The sequence below is a fragment of the Cupressus sempervirens genome, chromosome 1, assembly GCF_028749045.1.
Source record: "Cupressus sempervirens isolate cs-2001-9-10 chromosome 1, ASM2874904v1, whole genome shotgun sequence".
Taxonomy (NCBI): domain Eukaryota; kingdom Viridiplantae; phylum Streptophyta; class Pinopsida; order Cupressales; family Cupressaceae; genus Cupressus; species Cupressus sempervirens.
The window spans coordinates 562,757,888-562,777,172 of NC_143118.1; the positions used below are offsets into that span (position 1 = coordinate 562,757,888).

Sequence of the window (19,285 nt, forward strand, 5' to 3'; positions counted from 1 at the left end):
ATAGTGCTATGAACTGAAGCATTGTTCAGTAGCGGGTATAGGAAAGAGGAAGTAAAACACATACAAGACACTCAAATGGCTCGTAATGAGAATGAACAAGGACGAGAAGTGAGGGAAACTTTGAGGGCTATTAGAGATGGGCAGGACAATATAGCCACTGCACTTCAGCAGCTTACAGATGCGATGCAGCAGTTAGCTACGCCTCACAAGGCAGCCCCGAGTCATCACAGTGGAGGTGGTAGTGTGGCAGGATCACCTCGAGCTGCTAGGGTCCCCACACGGAACACTGACAAGCCTTTGATGCCCGTTTTTAATGCAAAGGAAGAGGTAGCACCACCTGCAGCACCAAAATGAGTACCAAATAACGTTATGGCAATGTACGATGAATGGGATTTATTCTTTGGTTCGGTTAAGAAAAATTTGTCCTTTGTTCAATACTTAAATCAAAAAATGGAGAGCTTGTCAGATCCAGAGACAGTTGAGAGGACAGCGAGGTATATGGTTTCTGCCTTTAGAAGATTGACATCGAGATTGCAAGGAAGGAAACTTGAGTTTCCCCGACAGGTGTCTATCATCCATATGTACCTATATTATGTACAACATCTGCTAGCTCTATCTGTTGTGTTGATGATGGACCCAGTTCACAGAGATCAGTAGATGTGTTAGTACCCTCGATGGATAGCAACACTAAGTTTCAGCACGTTGAGGCCCCTAGAGTTGTTACTATTGATACTTCAGGTTCTCTTGAGGAGAGAATTATTATTGGAGATTTTTATGGGAGTTGTCATAGTGTTGCTCCAGTGCAGGAGGCAATTGTTTCCTTAGGTGGGCCCCATGCATGTATGGAGTCACCCAATTGTGACGTTGGTGATTTGGGTGTTACAACGCAGTCAGTAGATGTGGGTTCATGCTCTAGCATTATTGATTCACGGTCTGGCATAGAGTCATGTGTGCAGAGTGAGGTGACAGTAGTTGAGACTCCATTAAGTGATGGGGATGTAGACAGTGTGGACATCTCTAGTGATTTGTTGGATGATGTTATGATTAGCTCCAGGTATGATACCCCTTGTCAAGTATTGGGTGATGACCCTTATGAGATTTTGGATGAGTTCCAGAATCAATGTTTACAGGATCTTACTTTTGAGATGGAAGCTGAGACGTGTGGAGATTGAGATTGTGAGGGCTTCTATTTCTTCGGGGGAGTTGTTTGAGGTACATAGTAGTTGTATCTTGGATTCAAAGTTGTGCAAGGACAATAGCACATGTATGAGTGATCTTGTGGTGGATAGTTCTGATTCAATTTCCTATCATAGTGCAATTAGTGAGGCACAGAGCTTACATAGGAGTCAAGAGTTACAAAGGCATCATGTGACTTATCAGCTGAAGGTGAGTGATAGTGACATTTATTCATCTCTTTATCATTGTGATGCTATTTGGCATATGCTAGCTACATCTGGTTGGGGTGCCCTAGTGTCAGATGAGCATGGTGATAGTAGTCCTTCCCTAGTAGAGGTTCATGCGCTTCAAGAGGCTGTTAGGATCTTGAAGCATAGTTACTCTCAGTTAGTTGATGACAGAGATTACCTTCTCGAGTGGGGTAGCACATGCTATGAGGTGTTAGGGAAAGAGGAGATGGTTGAGCTCACCTGGGAGCTTGAGGTGATGGTGGACTCTCTTCAGTATACTCAGTTGGCTCTTCAGGAATCTCAGTCACAGTGAGGTGAGGTTACTGTGGAGTTAGAGCGGGTACAGTCAACACCAGCCCTAGACCTTGTTTAGTTACATATTGTGGTTGGTGGTGAGTTTGCTTCTATGATTGAGGATGAGGGACGTGATGATGTGGCGAACACATTCGTCCAAGATATGAGTGTAGTATGTACAGAGGAGGCGAGAGCATCAGTGGAGATGGACTCTCGTGGTGATTTGTTTCCTTCTACTGGGAGTGAATCTATTCCTTCTTTTCGAACAGTTGGTAGCATTGGACAGTTGGCATTGTCACATTTTCAGAGAGATTAGTTGTGGATTACGGGGGAGCAGATTGATGCTTCCACATATAATTTCTATTGTACTGAGTCATTCATGTAGTATTTGCTCGAGAGCTCGGATTTGTGGGAGGTTTCATATAGTATATCTGAGGGTGCTCTCATTCAAGGCTCTCGTGCTATTCGATGGTTGGTGAGGAAGATTGTAGAGACTTTGGCTACAATGCTTCCTAATAGGGATTTTGTGGTTGGGCTTGCTGAAGGGGTTACCCAGGATCCTGCTCGACCAATAGTTCAGAGTTAGAGATTGGAGTCATCTTTTGATTTCCAATTTGACGACAATGAGCCCTTGACAGAGATTGGGAGTTTTTATCGACATTACACTGTAAGGAGTGCTCATCACTTTTCTCTTGACTCATAGGTGGAGGACTTGGTTTTCAATGTTATGGATGGTGACAAAAGGTTTGGTATTCATTACACCCACAGAAGGCGTACTTCTCCGCTATTGGAGGGAGATTATGAGATACAAGGTATTGGGAAACAGTTGGATGTGCTAGTGACTGAAATGAATCAAAATACAAATGGATGACCCAACCGATTTCAAAGCCGGGATTTGAGCAGAGAATGATATCACTTTTTCTAAGAGTGGAAGGTAATGATACAGCCGCAACTTCAGATTTGCGGAACATTTTTTATGAGACACTGCATGAGTTGGGCACACTTGAGGTGGAATGTGATGAGGATTTATGTTAGGTTAAGTCAGATGATGCAATTATTGGCATGAGTTCCCCAGATCATGTATTTGATGGTGATGCAATGATAGTGGGATTAGGAGAATGTGATGATATTGTCATATCAGTAGCCACTTCTGTGTTAGTTGAGCCATCCATTGAGGAGTTTAGCAGTATGCATGTGGTTGTATATGTGTGCTTTGGTGATAGTACACTTGTTATTGTTGATGAGGTGAGCGATGTAGTGATAGAGTCATGTTACACTATCGATCAACAAAGTGTTGATGTTCACTTCATGGATAATCCTACTTTTGACATGGATACAACATTGTCTTATGACAATCCGTTGTTTGAGTTTGAGGTTGATCACTTCCCTGAGTAGAGTGGGGCTCAATTTTCACCATCTGTAAAGATTCGATTTTGTGTTGCAATAGTTAGTAACATATTTGTGTCTACAGATTTTGACGTGGCTACACCTATGGTTGATACAGTTGGCATAAGTGCATATGGTTCTCCTGTAGCTATGTCTCTTCAAGGGAATGTTGATCTGAATTCTAGTCCAGTTTATATTATATGGGTGAGAACTAGGATAAAGATATTTCTTGTGGGGGATTATTATGGTGATATTCTAACTCCTGGATCATTAGCACAAGTTTTGAGTGCTATATTGTAGGTTATGCTGTTGGTCCTGATGATGTTAGTGGTATGCAATTGGTTCAATGTTAAGAGGGGTATCGCATACTACTTCATTTGGGATCCAGGTGGAAGTTGGAGTTTAGTGCTGGATTGCTTGGGGGCAAGCAATCTCGGGAAGGGAGGACTATAATGTCCCCATTGGTTGCCAACATCAGTATTTCAGGGTTTAGCCTAATATTGGATCCTCGTAGGCTAATGAGGATGGTTAGAGGGTCTTCAGAGGTTTGGTTCATCTCCAACATTCAGCGATTTATGGATCTGGCCTTCGTTCGATGTCATTTGGACCCCATTTGCCTTACTTACTATGTATAGTAAGTCAGGGGTAATGGAGATGGACCCTTTCTATTTTTAAAAAGTGTATTTGGTCACATGGGGAATTATGAGGAGAGATTCCTATTTCAGACGGCATGGCAATTAGACAAGTATTTCAAGAGATATTAAAGTTTAAGTGACTTAAGTGATTTATTTAAATATTTTAATGTCATAAAGTTATAAAGTCACTTAAGTGACTAAAAGACAAAATTGGCTTTTAATCCCACATTGCCTAGTTGTTTGTGTCTTCCCTCATATCAAGGTTATAAAAGCATGGAGGTACATTGGGATTAAAACAACGATGAATATGGTAAATATAATATATTGGTACCACGGTTGCTTTAATGTGATTGGGCAACTTTGAGGATGAAACCCCTCGAGTTCTTTGAGGAAGTTAGATGTCACCCCAACCCCTCATACTGGGATTAACGTATGGTTCAGGCAGGAAACGGCAAGTGAACAGTGATTTCGTATCAGGCTGGAAGTAAGTTACTTGTTACAGTGAAGTAGGAATTACTTGTTTTGGTTCTTACTCCATACTTTCAGTAATAGTTATTGCCGGCTAGGGAGGTAAGACTGCAGTCAGCATAGTCCTTGCAGTGTAGACAGGTCAATAGACACCTCACAGCAGTAGGAAAAGTATCCACAATCAGAGCAAGGGAGTATCGAACTGCAGTTACAAGCTGAGTCTGCAGTCACATGTTCAACCCAGCATCTATGTCTATGTTATGAGAAGGGATTTAGTCTGCGGGTTGTAGATGAAATTAATTCTGGGTCACACAAATCACGGGAGGAGTCACAGTGCATCAATATACCTTGGCAACAGTCTACTTAGTGCCCACATCCAAGAGAGAAGGGACGGTTTGTTGATTATATCTGAGAGTGTAACTTACAGCAGAGTACAATCTCCAGCTCATGTGGACAGTCACCTACAGCAGCCCACTTCAAGATACCAGTAACCTGCTGCAGATTCTCATACCTTCTTACTTGGGCTGTTCTCCTTCAGCGGCTAACATCCAGGTGCATTAACTCTTGTTTGTATTGAAAGACTGTAATCAACTGCTGCAAGTAAAAACATTGAATTTGATTCATTCCCTTGTCATATTTCTAGTAGTGGGTAATCAATATTAATCCTGTTATCATTATTTGAAACATTGCTGTGTAATTGCTAGAATCAATTTATTTCAATCTCTATTAGACTTTGGCATGTATTACCAGAATCGGTTTATTTCAATGGCCCTATAGTTTAATACAAGAGGTCGTACACCAACTGTTTTGACAAAAATTCCATCAGCATAAATGTTAATTTCCGGATCAGATTAAGTAAGGATTATTACATAGTGAGCTTTATAATATACATTTGAGTTTTAAAAGCAAAAGCATGTCCTTTTCCATCTAAAAAGCTCGTCATTACTTCTCCAATGAGGCATTTTGCATTAGAAAACATAAAATGGCAATTTTAGGTGACAAAGCATGTGTTACAAGGTCAAAAAAGCTCGTTATAACCTCTCCAAGGTAGTGTTTGGCATTAAAACTCAAGGGTAGTGATTTTGGGAGTGAAAGCATATCCTTTTCTTCCTTTAAAACACATTTCTTCTCCTTCATCTTGTGTGTTTGAAGTTGGATGCTATTTTGCATGTTATTGCCATCAAAAAACACATTTTTTCTCCTCACTCTATGCATTTTGGTTCCTAATAACTAGGCGGTGATTTTAATAGAAACTGCAGATTGTTTTGACTGTGTTTTCTCCTCCAAATAGTTCGTCTAGGGCACCTTTGTTGACATTTTCCTTATCAAGTTGGAGGCCAAAAATCAGAACCTAAGGGATACCGTGCTGTCTCTCTCTGGGACTGTGGCAGACCTCAACTTGCAGGCAGATTCCAATTCTTCACTTATTAGCAGTTTTGCCACTACATTCACCTTCGAGACAACATGTATCAAAACCCAATTCGACTCTGTCATTGAGCAGTTAGAGGATTTGGATTCCATGAAAGAGAAACAGTTAGAAGTCATGGCTAAACAGACATTACTTTTATCTGAAACTGATCAACAAGGGAAGTCATGGGCTTCCATTTGCAATAACACTAACCTTACTCCTCTTTAAGGTGTTGGAAACCTGGTTTAGGAGAAACTTGATGAGGAAAAGATGAGGTGTTCCAATGAGCTTAATTTGAGGGTTGGGGGCCTCTCTCACAATACAACAAATCCTTTGTCAGGGTGACAATCTTTCCTCAATGATCAACTTGGCATCCCTAATATTATGCTTGACAGATGTTGGGGTGGTCCGGACGACACCCTTTACCTTGGTTTCTCACTCTCCTTGACAGGTTATGAGCTCTCAGGGAAAAGAGGAAATTATTCTCTCGTCCCTCTAAGATTTATCTTGATGAGGACCTTATGAGGTCTCATGTTGTGGAGCTTAGACATTCCAGGGCTCTAATGGCAGAGGCTAGGGGTAATGAGAAGTGGGCAATTATCAGGAATCTCAGAGTGGTTATTCATGACTCACCAACTCATGGCTGGGAGCAGAGGCTGACTTTCATGGCCACAGTGTCGCCAACAATTGGGCAAGAATAAGCTCTCTATTGGCTCTCTTCTTTTCAAGTACTGGAATGGTAATGACAGTTTTTGGTCCTTGTCGGGCCTTATTTGGGATGCTATCGAATCTGATGATGTGTTGGCTATTACAGATACTCTTGAGAGTCATGCACGTCCTCTTCCCAGGTTTGTGGGTTATCAATAGTTGTTTGTTTGTAAAGAGGAGGTATGGGGTTCTGGTGGTTCTGGGGCTGTCGCTTGCTTGATTAGAGATGGCCTCTTTAGCTTTACCTTAGTGGTTCTTTTTGATACCTCTGCCAGATTTAAGTGGATCCGTACTAGTCGTACCAACCATCATCATTGAGACATCTTCATAGCCATCCTCTTTGTATGCCATACACAGTTCTGAGGATGGTGACCCCTTTATGGACTTGCATGAGGGCATCTCCAAGTTCTCTATCATGGGTGACATCATTATTCTAGGAGACTTCAACGTGTGGACTAGAGATCTTTAGATTCCTCTTCACAAGTGCGACACTAACCTGACCTGTACTCATGAGATTGATCTTGACAGCTTAGGTCTTGAGCGCCTCTCCGAGAATTGGCAGGGACCTCTTTCTTTTTACGATTGCCACCTTATTCAACTTTGCGAGTCCTTCGACATGGTGATCTTGAACAGTATCTCTTGCTCTTTGGATTTTTAGACCTTTACTTGTTGGTCCCACTGCGATGGTGCGAGTGTGGTGAACTATGTCCTTTCTTGTACCTCCTCCATCCCTTTCATCAATCGTTTCATTGTCACTCGCCTCCACATGGCTGATCATGCCCTCCTCAGCCTTGTCCATGTTTCCTCCCAGCCCCCAGCCCCTCTCTCCATCCCCCATCTGCATTTGTTGGCCCTTGTACGTCTTTCCAGTTCCGAGAGAGTGATCTTGACCTCTTCATCCTCCATCTCAGACGACTCCCCCCCCCGACCACTTCTCGGATACTAGTAAGGTCTCTTCCATGTTTGACTTATTAGCCGCTACGATATGGGATTCAACCCCTCCTTTCCATCCCCCACCACACATCCCCTTCCCCTCCTAGTTTCGTGTGTCAAAAAACATGTCCTATGAACCAATGGTATGACGATGACTGTAAGGCCCTCCATCACTTCCTTCGCTTGGCTTTTGCTGCCCACTCCACCTCCTACACCCAATTGCACCTCTCGTATCAACGCCTTCTATGTCAAAAGAGTTAGTGGTATGTTGCCTCGCATTACAGAGCCCTTTGTGACACGCTTTTTCACTGCTCGAAGCTCCTTTGGTGCACCTTGTTCCCCTGTCATCCCCCTCTGCTCCATCCTTGATCTCCATTCTCTTTTATGAAATTCTTAACCAACCCTCCCTCCACCACACCCCCAATCCCCACTACCACTTATTCACTTCCTCCAACATTTATGAGGTCGTTAGATCCATGAGATGTAGCAGAGCTGGGGATGAGGAAGGGTTCCATGATGAGATCTTCAAACTTGGTTTGGTTTCCTCTTTAACATAGCGATTTGCATTGGTTTCGTAGATTCCTACTCGAGACACCTGATCCATTCGATACATAAGACCGGATTGGTTTCGGACCTAGCAACTACAAGACCATTATGATGGGGCATACTTTTGCCCATGCCATTGCTCTACGTACTATTCTTTCTAGAGAGCTTGACAAGAGATGTTGTAGGGCGAGAGGCTAGGCTGGTTTTTGAGTAGATTTCCAGACTATGGATCACATCTTGACATTGTGGACTACATTGAGAAGGCTAGTCACCGCTCAGCGAAAGTCTATTGTTGCTTTGTGAACTTTCGCAAGGCATTTGACTTTGTCCCCCAGGTAGCCCTATTTCAAAGACTTAGAGACATTGGGATTTTAGAGACTTTACTAACTGCGATTATGAGGCTGTATGAGACTATTGTGGGCCGATTCAAGTCTTGAGGGCTTTTTCGATCTGATTCAAAGCACCATCGGGATGAAATAGGGGTGCCCTCTCTCCCCTACTTTATTTGGCATTTACATTGATGAGTTGGAGACTTTTCTCAGGGATTCCTCCCTCTTGGGAGACGGTATTTGCGTCAAGTTCTGATCTCTATTCTCCTCTTAGTTGATGATGTGATTTTTTTGGCCTCCTCTCTTAAGGGACTTCAACAACTTCTTGATGGGCTGGCTTCTCTCTGTGTTCGATGAGAACTTGTTGTGAACTTGAGCAAGACTCGAGTTATGGTCTTCAATGGTCTGATGAATTCATATCTCCATTTCAACTTTTAGGATCAGTAGGTCGAGATCATCTCTTCATGTACTTACCTCGAGGATAAGTTCTCCAACCCCCGCTTCAACTTGAGACTTGTTATTCAACCTACAGTTAATAAGGGAATGAGCTCCCTCACCGTGTTGGAGAGATAGTGTTTCAAACATCACTTTCAAGACACTACTTCCAAATTGCTCCTCTTGGACTCTTTGCTCAGACCGACAACTTTATATGGTTTTGTAGTGTGGGACTCGTTCCTCCTAGCTTCTGATTGGGACTCGATTGAGAGAGTTTAGACGCTCCTACTCAGACGTATTATTAGATGCCACAGATCCACTCTGGTAGTGTTATTTTGGTTGAGTTTGGGGTCCATCCCTTCAAACTCGGGGCCATCTTTAATTTGATCTGGTTTATTCACCACCTCCGAGGGTTTGCTAACTCGGTGGATGGTCGCGATAGGTACTCCTAGTTGGCGTATTGCTCATCTATCACGATCACTAGTTGGGATCCAACTTCTAGGGCCCATTGTTGGTATGCTCAAGACACTACTTTATTGGGTTCTATTAGGATTGAGATTGACTTCTCCGTCCTTATCAGAGCTCTTTGGATGCCCCTGCCCACCTCCTCCCCTCACATCAGGAGTTGAATGAGCATGTTAGACTTGACATTTACGAGTAGTACATCATCACGACATGTGGTAAGCCTCTGGGAGGGTTGCAGCACAGATGGCCTTTTATGCAAAGCACTTCTTAGAGATCAGGGATGGGATTATTGTGCGTCCTGTCTACTTAGCCGCCTGACGGTGGAGTCACGCCTTTCACATCTCTCTTGGTTCTCATTGGCCCTGGGTTTAGACTAACTGCCACATTGACAGAGGACCGGATTTGCCATCTTTGCACTTTATCGTAGATGGAAATGGAGACCCACCTCATTTTCCATTGTCCCATCTACAACGAGATCATAGGGAGATTTCACTGTCTTTTTAGAGACTAGAGGTCCCTGCCAACCTTTTTCAGTTACATCGATCAACTTTGCTTGGTGCTTTACCTCCGCAATACTACTCAGCTTCGTGATCACACTTTGCAACTGCTCCTCCCCCAAAGCCAAGCTTTGGATTGACATATCACTGACTTCTACTCACCCTTGTCCCCCGCCAAGGGCACGAAGTGGCCGCTCCATACTCTCGTTTTGTGGCATACCAGATCCGTGACACCCCCCTAGGGGGTTCACCAGACAACAACATTCCATCTCTAGTGGTACTTAGAGACAGCTTGAGATTGGTTGCCCTGGTGCATACCCTTCGGTTATGGATTTCATTCAGCGAAGGAAGGACTTGTAGCCCTCCTCTCGTTTCTCTCCTTTGCTTCTTGTTTTTTTTTTCTCGGTCACCGTTTGGTGTTCTTGTTGTTAGTGGTTTCCTTGTTTGTAGCTTTCAGTCCCTTGGACCCTTTTGGTGGTCCCTTGTTGGGCATTAATAAATTTATCTTATCTTTACTTAATCAAATTTCAACGTTTTGATTTTAGGGTAATTTCGTGGGTATTAAATTTTGTTTCCAGCTTGTTTATCATGTTCATTACAAGTTGCGTTTGATGCCCTAGGCACCATTTTTGGTTGCTATTGCATATGCATTTAATTTGGTCAATATGATTGCTATTCTTGTGCATTTTAATCCTCCATCATTCAACACTTGGCAAGCAATGGATCTTGACTCCGGAATGCTTTCATATCAAGAGAATTGAGTAAAGATTTGAAGTCTATATAAGTCTCTTTGTTGCAATCTTTTCTAAATCTGAAAATCTCTTGGATTTGCTTAAGATTTTGCTCAAATATTTGAGGTGACCTATTCTCTTTCTTTTGGTGGTAAGAGGTAAGAACTCTTGTGTTTTTCACAGGGCTTTGATGTATATATTTTTGTTCTTATTGCTGTTGCAAAAAAAATCATTTCATTTTCAAATGTGCACACGTTTTTGATTGTGATATGCTCCAGCTTCCATCTCAATTTCTGTAAAGTTGCATATGCAAGTGCTTCATCTTGCTTTCATATGGAGTCGGGATTAAAAACCCCATCTTATGATTGGAATTACCAAGGAAAACAAGCCCATTTTACACCATGCTAATGCATCCAAAAACTCCACTCTTGTACTTTACACGCATTTCATCCACACTTATTCTACCACTGCCACATGACTTAAAATTCATGATGGTACTTGCTTGCTGACTCATGATGAAAACATTTTATTTTAAGTAGATGCCATGCCATTCATCTTTCACGCATTCTTCACTCATAAAGCTTGCTGTCCGCATATGCAATCACCTTCCAAAAAGACATTTTTGGGTTTTTCCACTATATAAGCATCCATTTTGAGCTTAACTGCATATATCCTTTCACTGTCCCAAAATTTCCAGCCATACTCCTTGGGCAAAAGATCCCAAAACCCATACTTGTGCTTCAACAAACATGCAATGAATTTATCCCTTGAAGATGTTATTACGTTTTGGAACTTTCATGTCCCAGTTATGTGCACACACAACATTGCTATGTCAAAGGAGATTGTACTTGGGTTAATTTCTTCCTCTGATACAGTACCTGCTTGATTTCTTCCTGCTGTTCCTTCTCTTGAAATTGCAGATCCCTCTTCTGTTATTTTTTTACTAGTTACAAGTTATACCAGGTTTTCAAAAGGTTTTTACTAATATTCATGTTTATTGAACCTCTGAACAGTGGAAAAACCAAAACCGCCCAAAATCTGGGCATTTGGTAAACCGACTGACCATGAGATGCTGAAACAAAATAAATATGTTCCTTGTTTACTTGGATACATAAACTAGAAGATTAGAACCTTAGATTCAAACATGATTTACCATCATTTGTAAATGGAATTCACCCCCTTCAATGTGGATATGAATGGTTATACTCCAACCCCTTGAACGTTGATTTGTGTTAAGGAAGATTCTTGAGCTTCTTTCTTTATAGAATAATGCATTGACAAACTTCTGTTTGCACCATTTAATGGTAATGAAAAATCAGAAAAAACTTGCTGAGCATTCCAAAGTGTTTCTAGTATTTTGCAGTTACTTTAGAATAACAATTTTATGCTAACAGTTATCTCAGGTTTTGTTCTCAATTGGTTACAATAATTTGTGAAACTAGAGAAATAACAAGTAGGCCATTTACATGAGCGAGGGTTCAGTAGCATGGTTGATAAGTTGATCGATAGATTTTTAAAGGAAAGATGCTTTAAGGTGTAAGTTTTAAATTGTAGAATAAAAATATAACCTTTAATAATCATTTTTTTTCTTATTGTAAATTCTGTTGTTCTGTCTTATGGATGCAATGGCAGTGTGGTATGGTAGTTGATCTTTACTTGTTTCCAGAACATATTCCACCTTATGTGAACCATCAAAACTCCATTACGTCTTTCAGTTACTTACTGCAGGAAAATAATATTATAATTAAAGCTATTAGATTTCCACAATTCGTAAGATTAATGCTGTTGTTTTCGGATTTGATTGTGTGAGAATTTTTGAACATCAACATTTCAGATTACACTATGTGATCCATCATCAGGATTGAAGAGAGTAACAGGAGAAGAAACTACAACATTTTGATGATGGATGACAGAGGGTTATCGGAAATGTTGACGTGAAAAAATTCTTATACAATCGCCTGCAGAAACTACAACATTATTAATATTATAATTGCTAGAAATTGGTGCATGAGTAAGAAAGCTACTGGAAATTAGTGTTTGTCAATTGATACTTGAAGTTGGTTGGAATGAATTATCAACTCACATTTTTCAAGATTCTGACAATATTTTTTGCTTTGAAGAGACCTTAGTTTCTGTTCACTAAAATGCACAACCACTCGCTAAAGATATTTGAACTTCAGTTGTCCATTTTTTTTTTGCTTATTTTCCTAACTGAATTTGAAGCAATTATCCAAATGTTAGGCAAAATGAAATTGGGGTTTTTAACACGTACTTAGAAATTTTCAGCCTTCGCAACTCTGGTTCTAACTCTTTGTGAACTATACTAATCATTATTGGTTGTGGGACTGTTAGTTTTCAATGTAAATTTTCTCGGGAAACCAATAAGGTGGCTCAAATTGGATTTGTGTTCCCTTAAGTGAAAAAGTGTGAATTTCTTACAGGCCCAAATCTTGGAAGCACTTGGTGCTACTGTGGAAAGAGTAAGACCTGTTTCCATCACTCATAAAGATCATTTTGTAAATGTTGCAAGGAGGAGAGCTACGGAAGCCACAACTTGTGCCAAGCAAAAAGAAGTGAAGCCGTGCAGAAATGGAAACCTTATGGGGAGCTCTGATTGCTTCAATGACCTTTATGATAAAGTTGATTCTGAATTATCTGACACCATCACTGGCCAATTCCTGGATGACCATAGTAAATTGGTTAAAGAGAGTTCAGATGGCAATGAGAGTAAGCGAGGATATTTTGCAGATCAATTTGAGAATCTTGCTAATTTCCGGGCACATTATGAAGGCACTGGTCCTGAGATCTGGGAGCAGACGGGTGGCAATCTGCATGCTTTTGTTGCTGCAGCAGGCACTGGTGGCACACTTGCTGGCATTTCTTGCTTTCTTAAGGTTTATGATCCTCATATTACTATTGCTTAAATCAAATAACTGGTTGAATAGGGTTAACAAAATCTATGCATACTGTTGTTTCTGCAGGATAAAGCTTCTGATATCAAGTGCTTTTTGATTGACCCTCCTGGTTCTGGCCTATTTAATAAGGTTACACGAGGGGTCATGTATACACGTGAAGAGGCAGAGGGTAAACGGTTGAAGAATCCATTTGACACGATAACGGAGGGCATTGGTATTAATAGAGTAACTCAAAACTTTCAGATGGCAAGGTTAGATGGAGCTTTCCGAGGCACAGATATGGAGGCTGTTGAGATGTCAAGGTATGATTTAACTTTTTCAATTCTTGTTTATTGTTTTTGAAGGGGATTTAAAATTGTCGTGGAAATTAACTTTGTTCTTTTTCCTTGTAGATTTCTCTTGAAGAATGACGGTTTATTTGTTGGAAGCTCCTCTGCCATGAACTGTGTTGGGGCTGTCCGAGTAGCTCGTCTTTTAGGTCCTGGCTACACTATAGTAACAATTTTGTGTGACAGTGGGATGAGACATCTAAGCAAATTCCACAATCCCCAGTATTTATCTGCTCATAATCTCACACCTTGTGCATTGGGGCTAGAGTTTCTAGGTAAATGACAGTAGACACACTGTAATAGCTTAAATATGAAAACACTAGCAAACTAATTTAATTGATCTTTGAAGAGTTGCCTCTGATATGGAGTGACTAGGTCTTGTACTTGCCACGACAATCAATGTATGCTTTGTGCATACATTGTTATCGAAGAAGCCTGATGGAAAATATAAACTCCCATCCGAAAAGAAATTGATCTATGAGCTTCTTGATTAAATATCAATACAAATTCATTGGATCTTTGATCTATGAGCTTTGTTGATTAAATATCAATATATTTTTATTGGCATTCTTTTGTATCTCAAGCTTTGTTTTTCCTGTGGAAAACCCGTTTTTCATTTTATAATGTTTGTGCTGTGAATTTAGTTTGTTTATACCTAGCCAAATTACTTTTGGGTTGGTTTCTTTTCAAGCCTCTTATTATTAGTTTCTATTCATCCCATAGCTTAAAGTATTTCTTCATCCATCTTTAAGTAAATAACACTCACCCATACTATCATCAGCATAAGATTAGGCCTCCATCAGGAAAGTTGAATCATCACATTGCAATTATATTGCCAAAGAATTTGGAGCCCTTATAAGATAGTGTAAAAATTATGTTACCATAAAATGTATTAAAAAATTTGTGATGGAATTTTGCAGACAATCAAGAGTGTTATATGACTATAACTGAGTTGAACCATTTTTATTTATTTTACAACACGGTAGATGTTTAGGGAGAAATTGTTGCCATGAGTACATTTCAACAAACTAAATTAAGGTTATAAATTTTTGATATCGTGGTTTCTAGTATTTCTTGCCTTTTTGAAGTTTGAACTGATTTGGTTGATAGAAATGTAAGAGTTTGGAATTGGGTATAAGAATGATTATTTTTAGATGAGAAAGATAAGTTGGAAGTTTCCTACAACAATGGTTCATAAGTAACTGACCACTCAAAACCTTAGATGTAAGTCACAATGGGAATATTTATTATTTGAATTTGGTTGCTAACTTGATATTATGCTCTACTAAGTGTTCCATAGGGATGTCTCCTTTGAAAAATATCATATTTGGAGATGGGGTTGTTTTTTGAGACACCGTGATGGTTGAAAACATCCCTTCATTGTGTCAACCATCATTTCTACTATAAAACAGATATCTTGAGGATGTCTTCCTTAGAGAGGGGGATTCTTGGGGTACCTCTTTCATGGGGTTGATGACGGGATCCTCGAATTTCTTAGGGACCCTCACGAAGTCAATCACATGCTTTGAATATCACATAAACTTGCAAATGCCCTTTATTTGCAATTAAAAATAATGAATACATTTGAATTTTTTTTGAACCACTAACCCTAATTCTAGTAGTCTAATATGCCCCATCCATATGCTAAACACTCAGAAAAGCTACACAATTGAAAATCCATTATTGTTTGAATTGGTCAAATTTTATTATTATTATTAGAAGAACAAATATTTTAGAAATGTTGAAATAGTGAAGACATAGTGCGGAAGAAGATGTAGTGGTAAAACTATCCAAATGACATGCATCATGAAGGTTTGTTTGGTGTCAAAGGCCATTTAGGTTGGTGGTGCAATCACTCAATCTTGCAAGGGGATTTGCTCCTACACAAATCTCCTTTGACCTTGATATGGGCTTTGCTTGCCAACCTCTACTAGATGTCATCCCCATGTCATCCCTAAATCAGGATTTGTGGTCCCTTATGCTTGGAATCAATCTTCACATCTCCTTGTAGTGGTGTTTGTGCCACAAAAACCATTTGTAGGCCTACATTATAAAGACATTTCTCCAATATGCCCTAGCTTCCAAATATAAAAGATACATCCTCCCATATTAATGCATTGTTATTGTAAAATAGTGCAGGCGATGTGTATTGGTACACTAGTACATAAAGAAAAAAGCCATAGATGAACAAGTATCAATGTTCATGATAGCTGTCCAATGTAAAAGGAATAATACATAGAAAAAATACACGTGAAATTTTCACATCCGTGGTACAATTATGCTCAAGGAGATTTTAATACAATATAATCCGATTGCGAGGATTTATGTACTGTCATAGTTGCATACCAACATACAAACTTAGCTTTAATACAATTTTTAATGTATTCAAACTTTCACCCATGTAAGTTCTTACTCTAATTTTAATCTCAAAGGAATATAACAATTAAATTTTGATTTTAAAAATATCTTGTCTTATCAATAATTCACACACATAATTTTTAGTTTATGTATATAATGTGTCCATTAAACCCCCAAAATAGGTTTCACAAGCATAGGTTCCTCTCCCTAATTAGTTAAAAAGTTTATAATGTCCCTAAGTTTGAAGGATAATACCTTACTTCCAAGATTTTAGACAATTAACAATCTTATGATTATAGACTAGAGTACTCTTTCAAGTGAAACATTTGTTTACTTTTGAGGCAAATGTTTTTGATATCAAACAACAAAACAAGGGTGTTGGCCCTCATAAAAATAGAGTAGAAAGGCCATTGACAACAAGGTCAAATAGACCATTAACATTGCACTAGCAAGACAACTAGTAAGCCATATCAAGAGTAGGTAGACAACTCACCCTCAATGTGGGAGAAGAATGAGAAATCAAAGAACAGAATTCCATACATCTACATACAATCATCTAAGCAATACTATCACTATGATTCAAACCATAAGGGTGGGCAAGTGGTGGAAGCCTCATTGTGAGTATCAACCACAAGATTGAGTGTTGGTAACATTGCCAACCAAAGGTTGGAGCAAAGTAGTAGTAGCAATTAAAGAGGGTCAATGTGGTCAGTGGGGTTGCACCAACAACACGAGGCAAGATCCACTAGGTTTGAGGAGACCAAATCAACATTAGGAGCATCATCTTGAGGGGAGTCATCAGTAGCCTTTGAAGAGTCATCAAAGAAAGAATCATAAGAAAATGGATACGTAGACCTTTTTGGGGATTGCAGTTGAGGGGGGTAGTGTTTCCCCCCCCTACACAATGTTGTTGTGTCTTCTTGCTTGGGTAAGCAACTGTAGCCAATGAATTTGCATGGTGTTAATGGGTTATCTACGTGTGAGAGTTAGGTGCAACGTTTGCGAAGGAATAAGGTGGTGTTTAAAATTGGTGGTTCCTTTGTGTATATTATTTATTTGTTTGAGAGATATTACTCATAGTTGGAGCGATAGGGTATTCAAAAAGAAAAAGACCCTTCTGTTCTGGTAATGGTTCACATTGGGAGATGGCCTAGAAAAAGGGCATTGAATGCTATTCAGTTGGGGATTGGGGTCCTTTCTCTATCAGGTACTCACGGGGTTGATGCTACTAATGGGGAAGACAAGCGAATGAAGGCTAAAAATGGTGGTGACCCAATTAAAATAGGGGTTGCTTAGGTTAGCATGGAGAGGATGAGGTGAGGGAAGTGCCAAAAACTTAGGTTCAGTCTCACTTAGCAAAAAAATGCCTAGGGTTTCAACAACAAGAGGAGTTATTAGCTAGGAAGCATTTGGCTACCTCTAATAAGGTGGTCTCTATTGATTGGATGATGTAGCGGATGAGGAAGTGGTGCATAACCTAGTATTATTTTATTATTATCTAAAGTGGGTTTAATTGGACATTCTAGAGGCTTTGACCTAGCCTACAACAGTTGCACCCTTGGATTTTTGATAATTGGAAGCCTATTCTAATGAGATGGGTTTAGCTTCACCGTGCAACTAAGGTTTTTTCTCAGTGTTGGTTTAAAAAAGGTGCAATATAGAAACATGATTTCAGGTGGCTAGGTTTGGTGCTAGGAAGAAAAGTATGTGTTGATGTTGAAACCCTAGCACCATGATTTCAATCTAAGCTCTAAAGTGTTTGACAAAATTCTAGTTAGGGTAAGACTTCCTAAATTTTCTCTCCATCTCTGGTTTGATTCTTGCCTTGAAGAATTTTTTTGATGGTGGATGAGAATGCTTCAAACTTGTATTGTTCAACCTATGCACATATTTTAGTGGAAATGGATATATTGCATTTGGGCTTCCTACATAAATCAAAGTTAACACTTCTAAATCATATTAGGTGCAGACATTGGACTATGGAGGTATTTCTTTTAGATGCAAAATATAATTTCATATTAGTCAATATGGTTGCAAACTATGATAGAGTAAAGCAATAGAAGGATGCATCCTAGTGGGAAGATGTTGCCCAACAACATTATATAGTTGATAAAAAAGGGAGAAACATAAGAGATTATCTTAGGTAGTTATAGGGGAATAACTATAGGCTAGTAGGATTGTTTAGTAGGAGGGGTTACCAATAAGACACTATAATACTACTACTCTATTATGGGTGGAGAGAGAGTTTCAACTAGGTGCTAGTGTTGGTACTCTAGAGGAAATAAACACAGGCCTTTGGGATCAGAGGTTCCTGAGGCCAATGTAGCTATGATTGATCAGATCTTGAGGGTAGCCATAGATGTTGACACTATGCAATTTTTTGATAAATCTAGTGAATGTGACACCATTGCTATCTAAAATGAAAATGGGTGGTACACAATGAAAAATAGATAGGAGCGGAAGGTGAAGGATGTTTCCTCTGATAGGATTCTTTGTTCTCACACTAAAGCATGAGACAAGTAATGTGTGGCACTCGTTCCCTTTATGTATAGTAATGTATTTGTGTGTTGGTAGTGGATTTTTAGAGTTTTGTCTTCAAAGATGGTTGTACTCCTTTGTTACTACTCTTGGGTTGGGCCAAGCTATTGTCAAACGATCTTATTAATAAAATAAATCTTATTATCAAGAAAAAAGAAGAAGGAAGAATCACAAGCTAGGATAATCAAATGATCATCATTAGTGTCGTTCCACCAAGTACCAATGCCTTTTCAATGCAAGACAAAACAATCTATTACTAGGTGACCAATAGAGAAATACTTATGACATTAAAAGGGGAGGCACTCATAATCTAGCGGCTGAGTTCCTTATTTGTCCCCATCCATGTAAACCACATCCATAGGAAGAGGTGTGAAGATGTCCATGCCAACCAAAGTGTGTGCAAAGTTGGAAAGATCCATAGTAGGTGTAGTATTATCAACATTTAAGAAATGACCAATACAGTTACCAATGGCCTCAAAACAAGAGTTTTCCCCAAAATGAAGGTGGATTGGAAAGTTGAACCCACATTGGATGTATAATAAGTAGTTCAGTAAGAGGGTCAAAGGAGATTGTTTGACAAAAAAAGAGTGAGTGCCTTAAGTCCAACTTTCTCATCACCAGATCTCAATAATTTGAAGAAACAAAAGTAACAAAAAAAATCCTAATAGAAGGGAAAAGCTCAATGTTACTAGTAACTATGGGTCTACAAGAATCTGTCACCTAATGATGAAGATCAGAAAGAGAAGGATATAAACTAGCAAATCTACACACAATGTTGGTAGAGGCCCACAACGTCCACCACATCAAGGCCACATAGCACTAGAAAGTAGGTCTTAGCACAAGAAAGAGTTTCAGGTTTCACCATCGAAGAAAGAGTGACAATAGGTCTGGCAAGACAAGCAAA

At 39.7% G+C, this 19,285-nt stretch overlaps 1 protein-coding gene across 3 annotated transcripts in view; it reads left to right on the forward strand.

Annotated features, from left to right (window-relative positions):
* Window positions 1-14,062, forward strand: part of LOC149578673 (Pyridoxal-5'-phosphate-dependent enzyme family protein) — a 61,796-nt gene extending 47,734 nt beyond the window's left edge. For 2 of the 3 annotated variants that reach the window (XM_089831010.1, XM_089831016.1), the window contains 3 exons: window positions 12,683-13,135; window positions 13,223-13,458; window positions 13,549-14,062. In XM_089831010.1, the coding sequence (XP_089687136.1) occupies window positions 12,683-13,135; window positions 13,223-13,458; window positions 13,549-13,768 (909 nt within the window). In that variant the 3' untranslated portion in view covers window positions 13,769-14,062. The remainder of the gene's footprint in view (window positions 1-12,682; window positions 13,136-13,222; window positions 13,459-13,548) is intronic. The other variant, XM_089831012.1, reaches the window with a different exon arrangement.
* The last annotated feature ends 5,223 nt before the right edge of the window (window positions 14,063-19,285 follow it).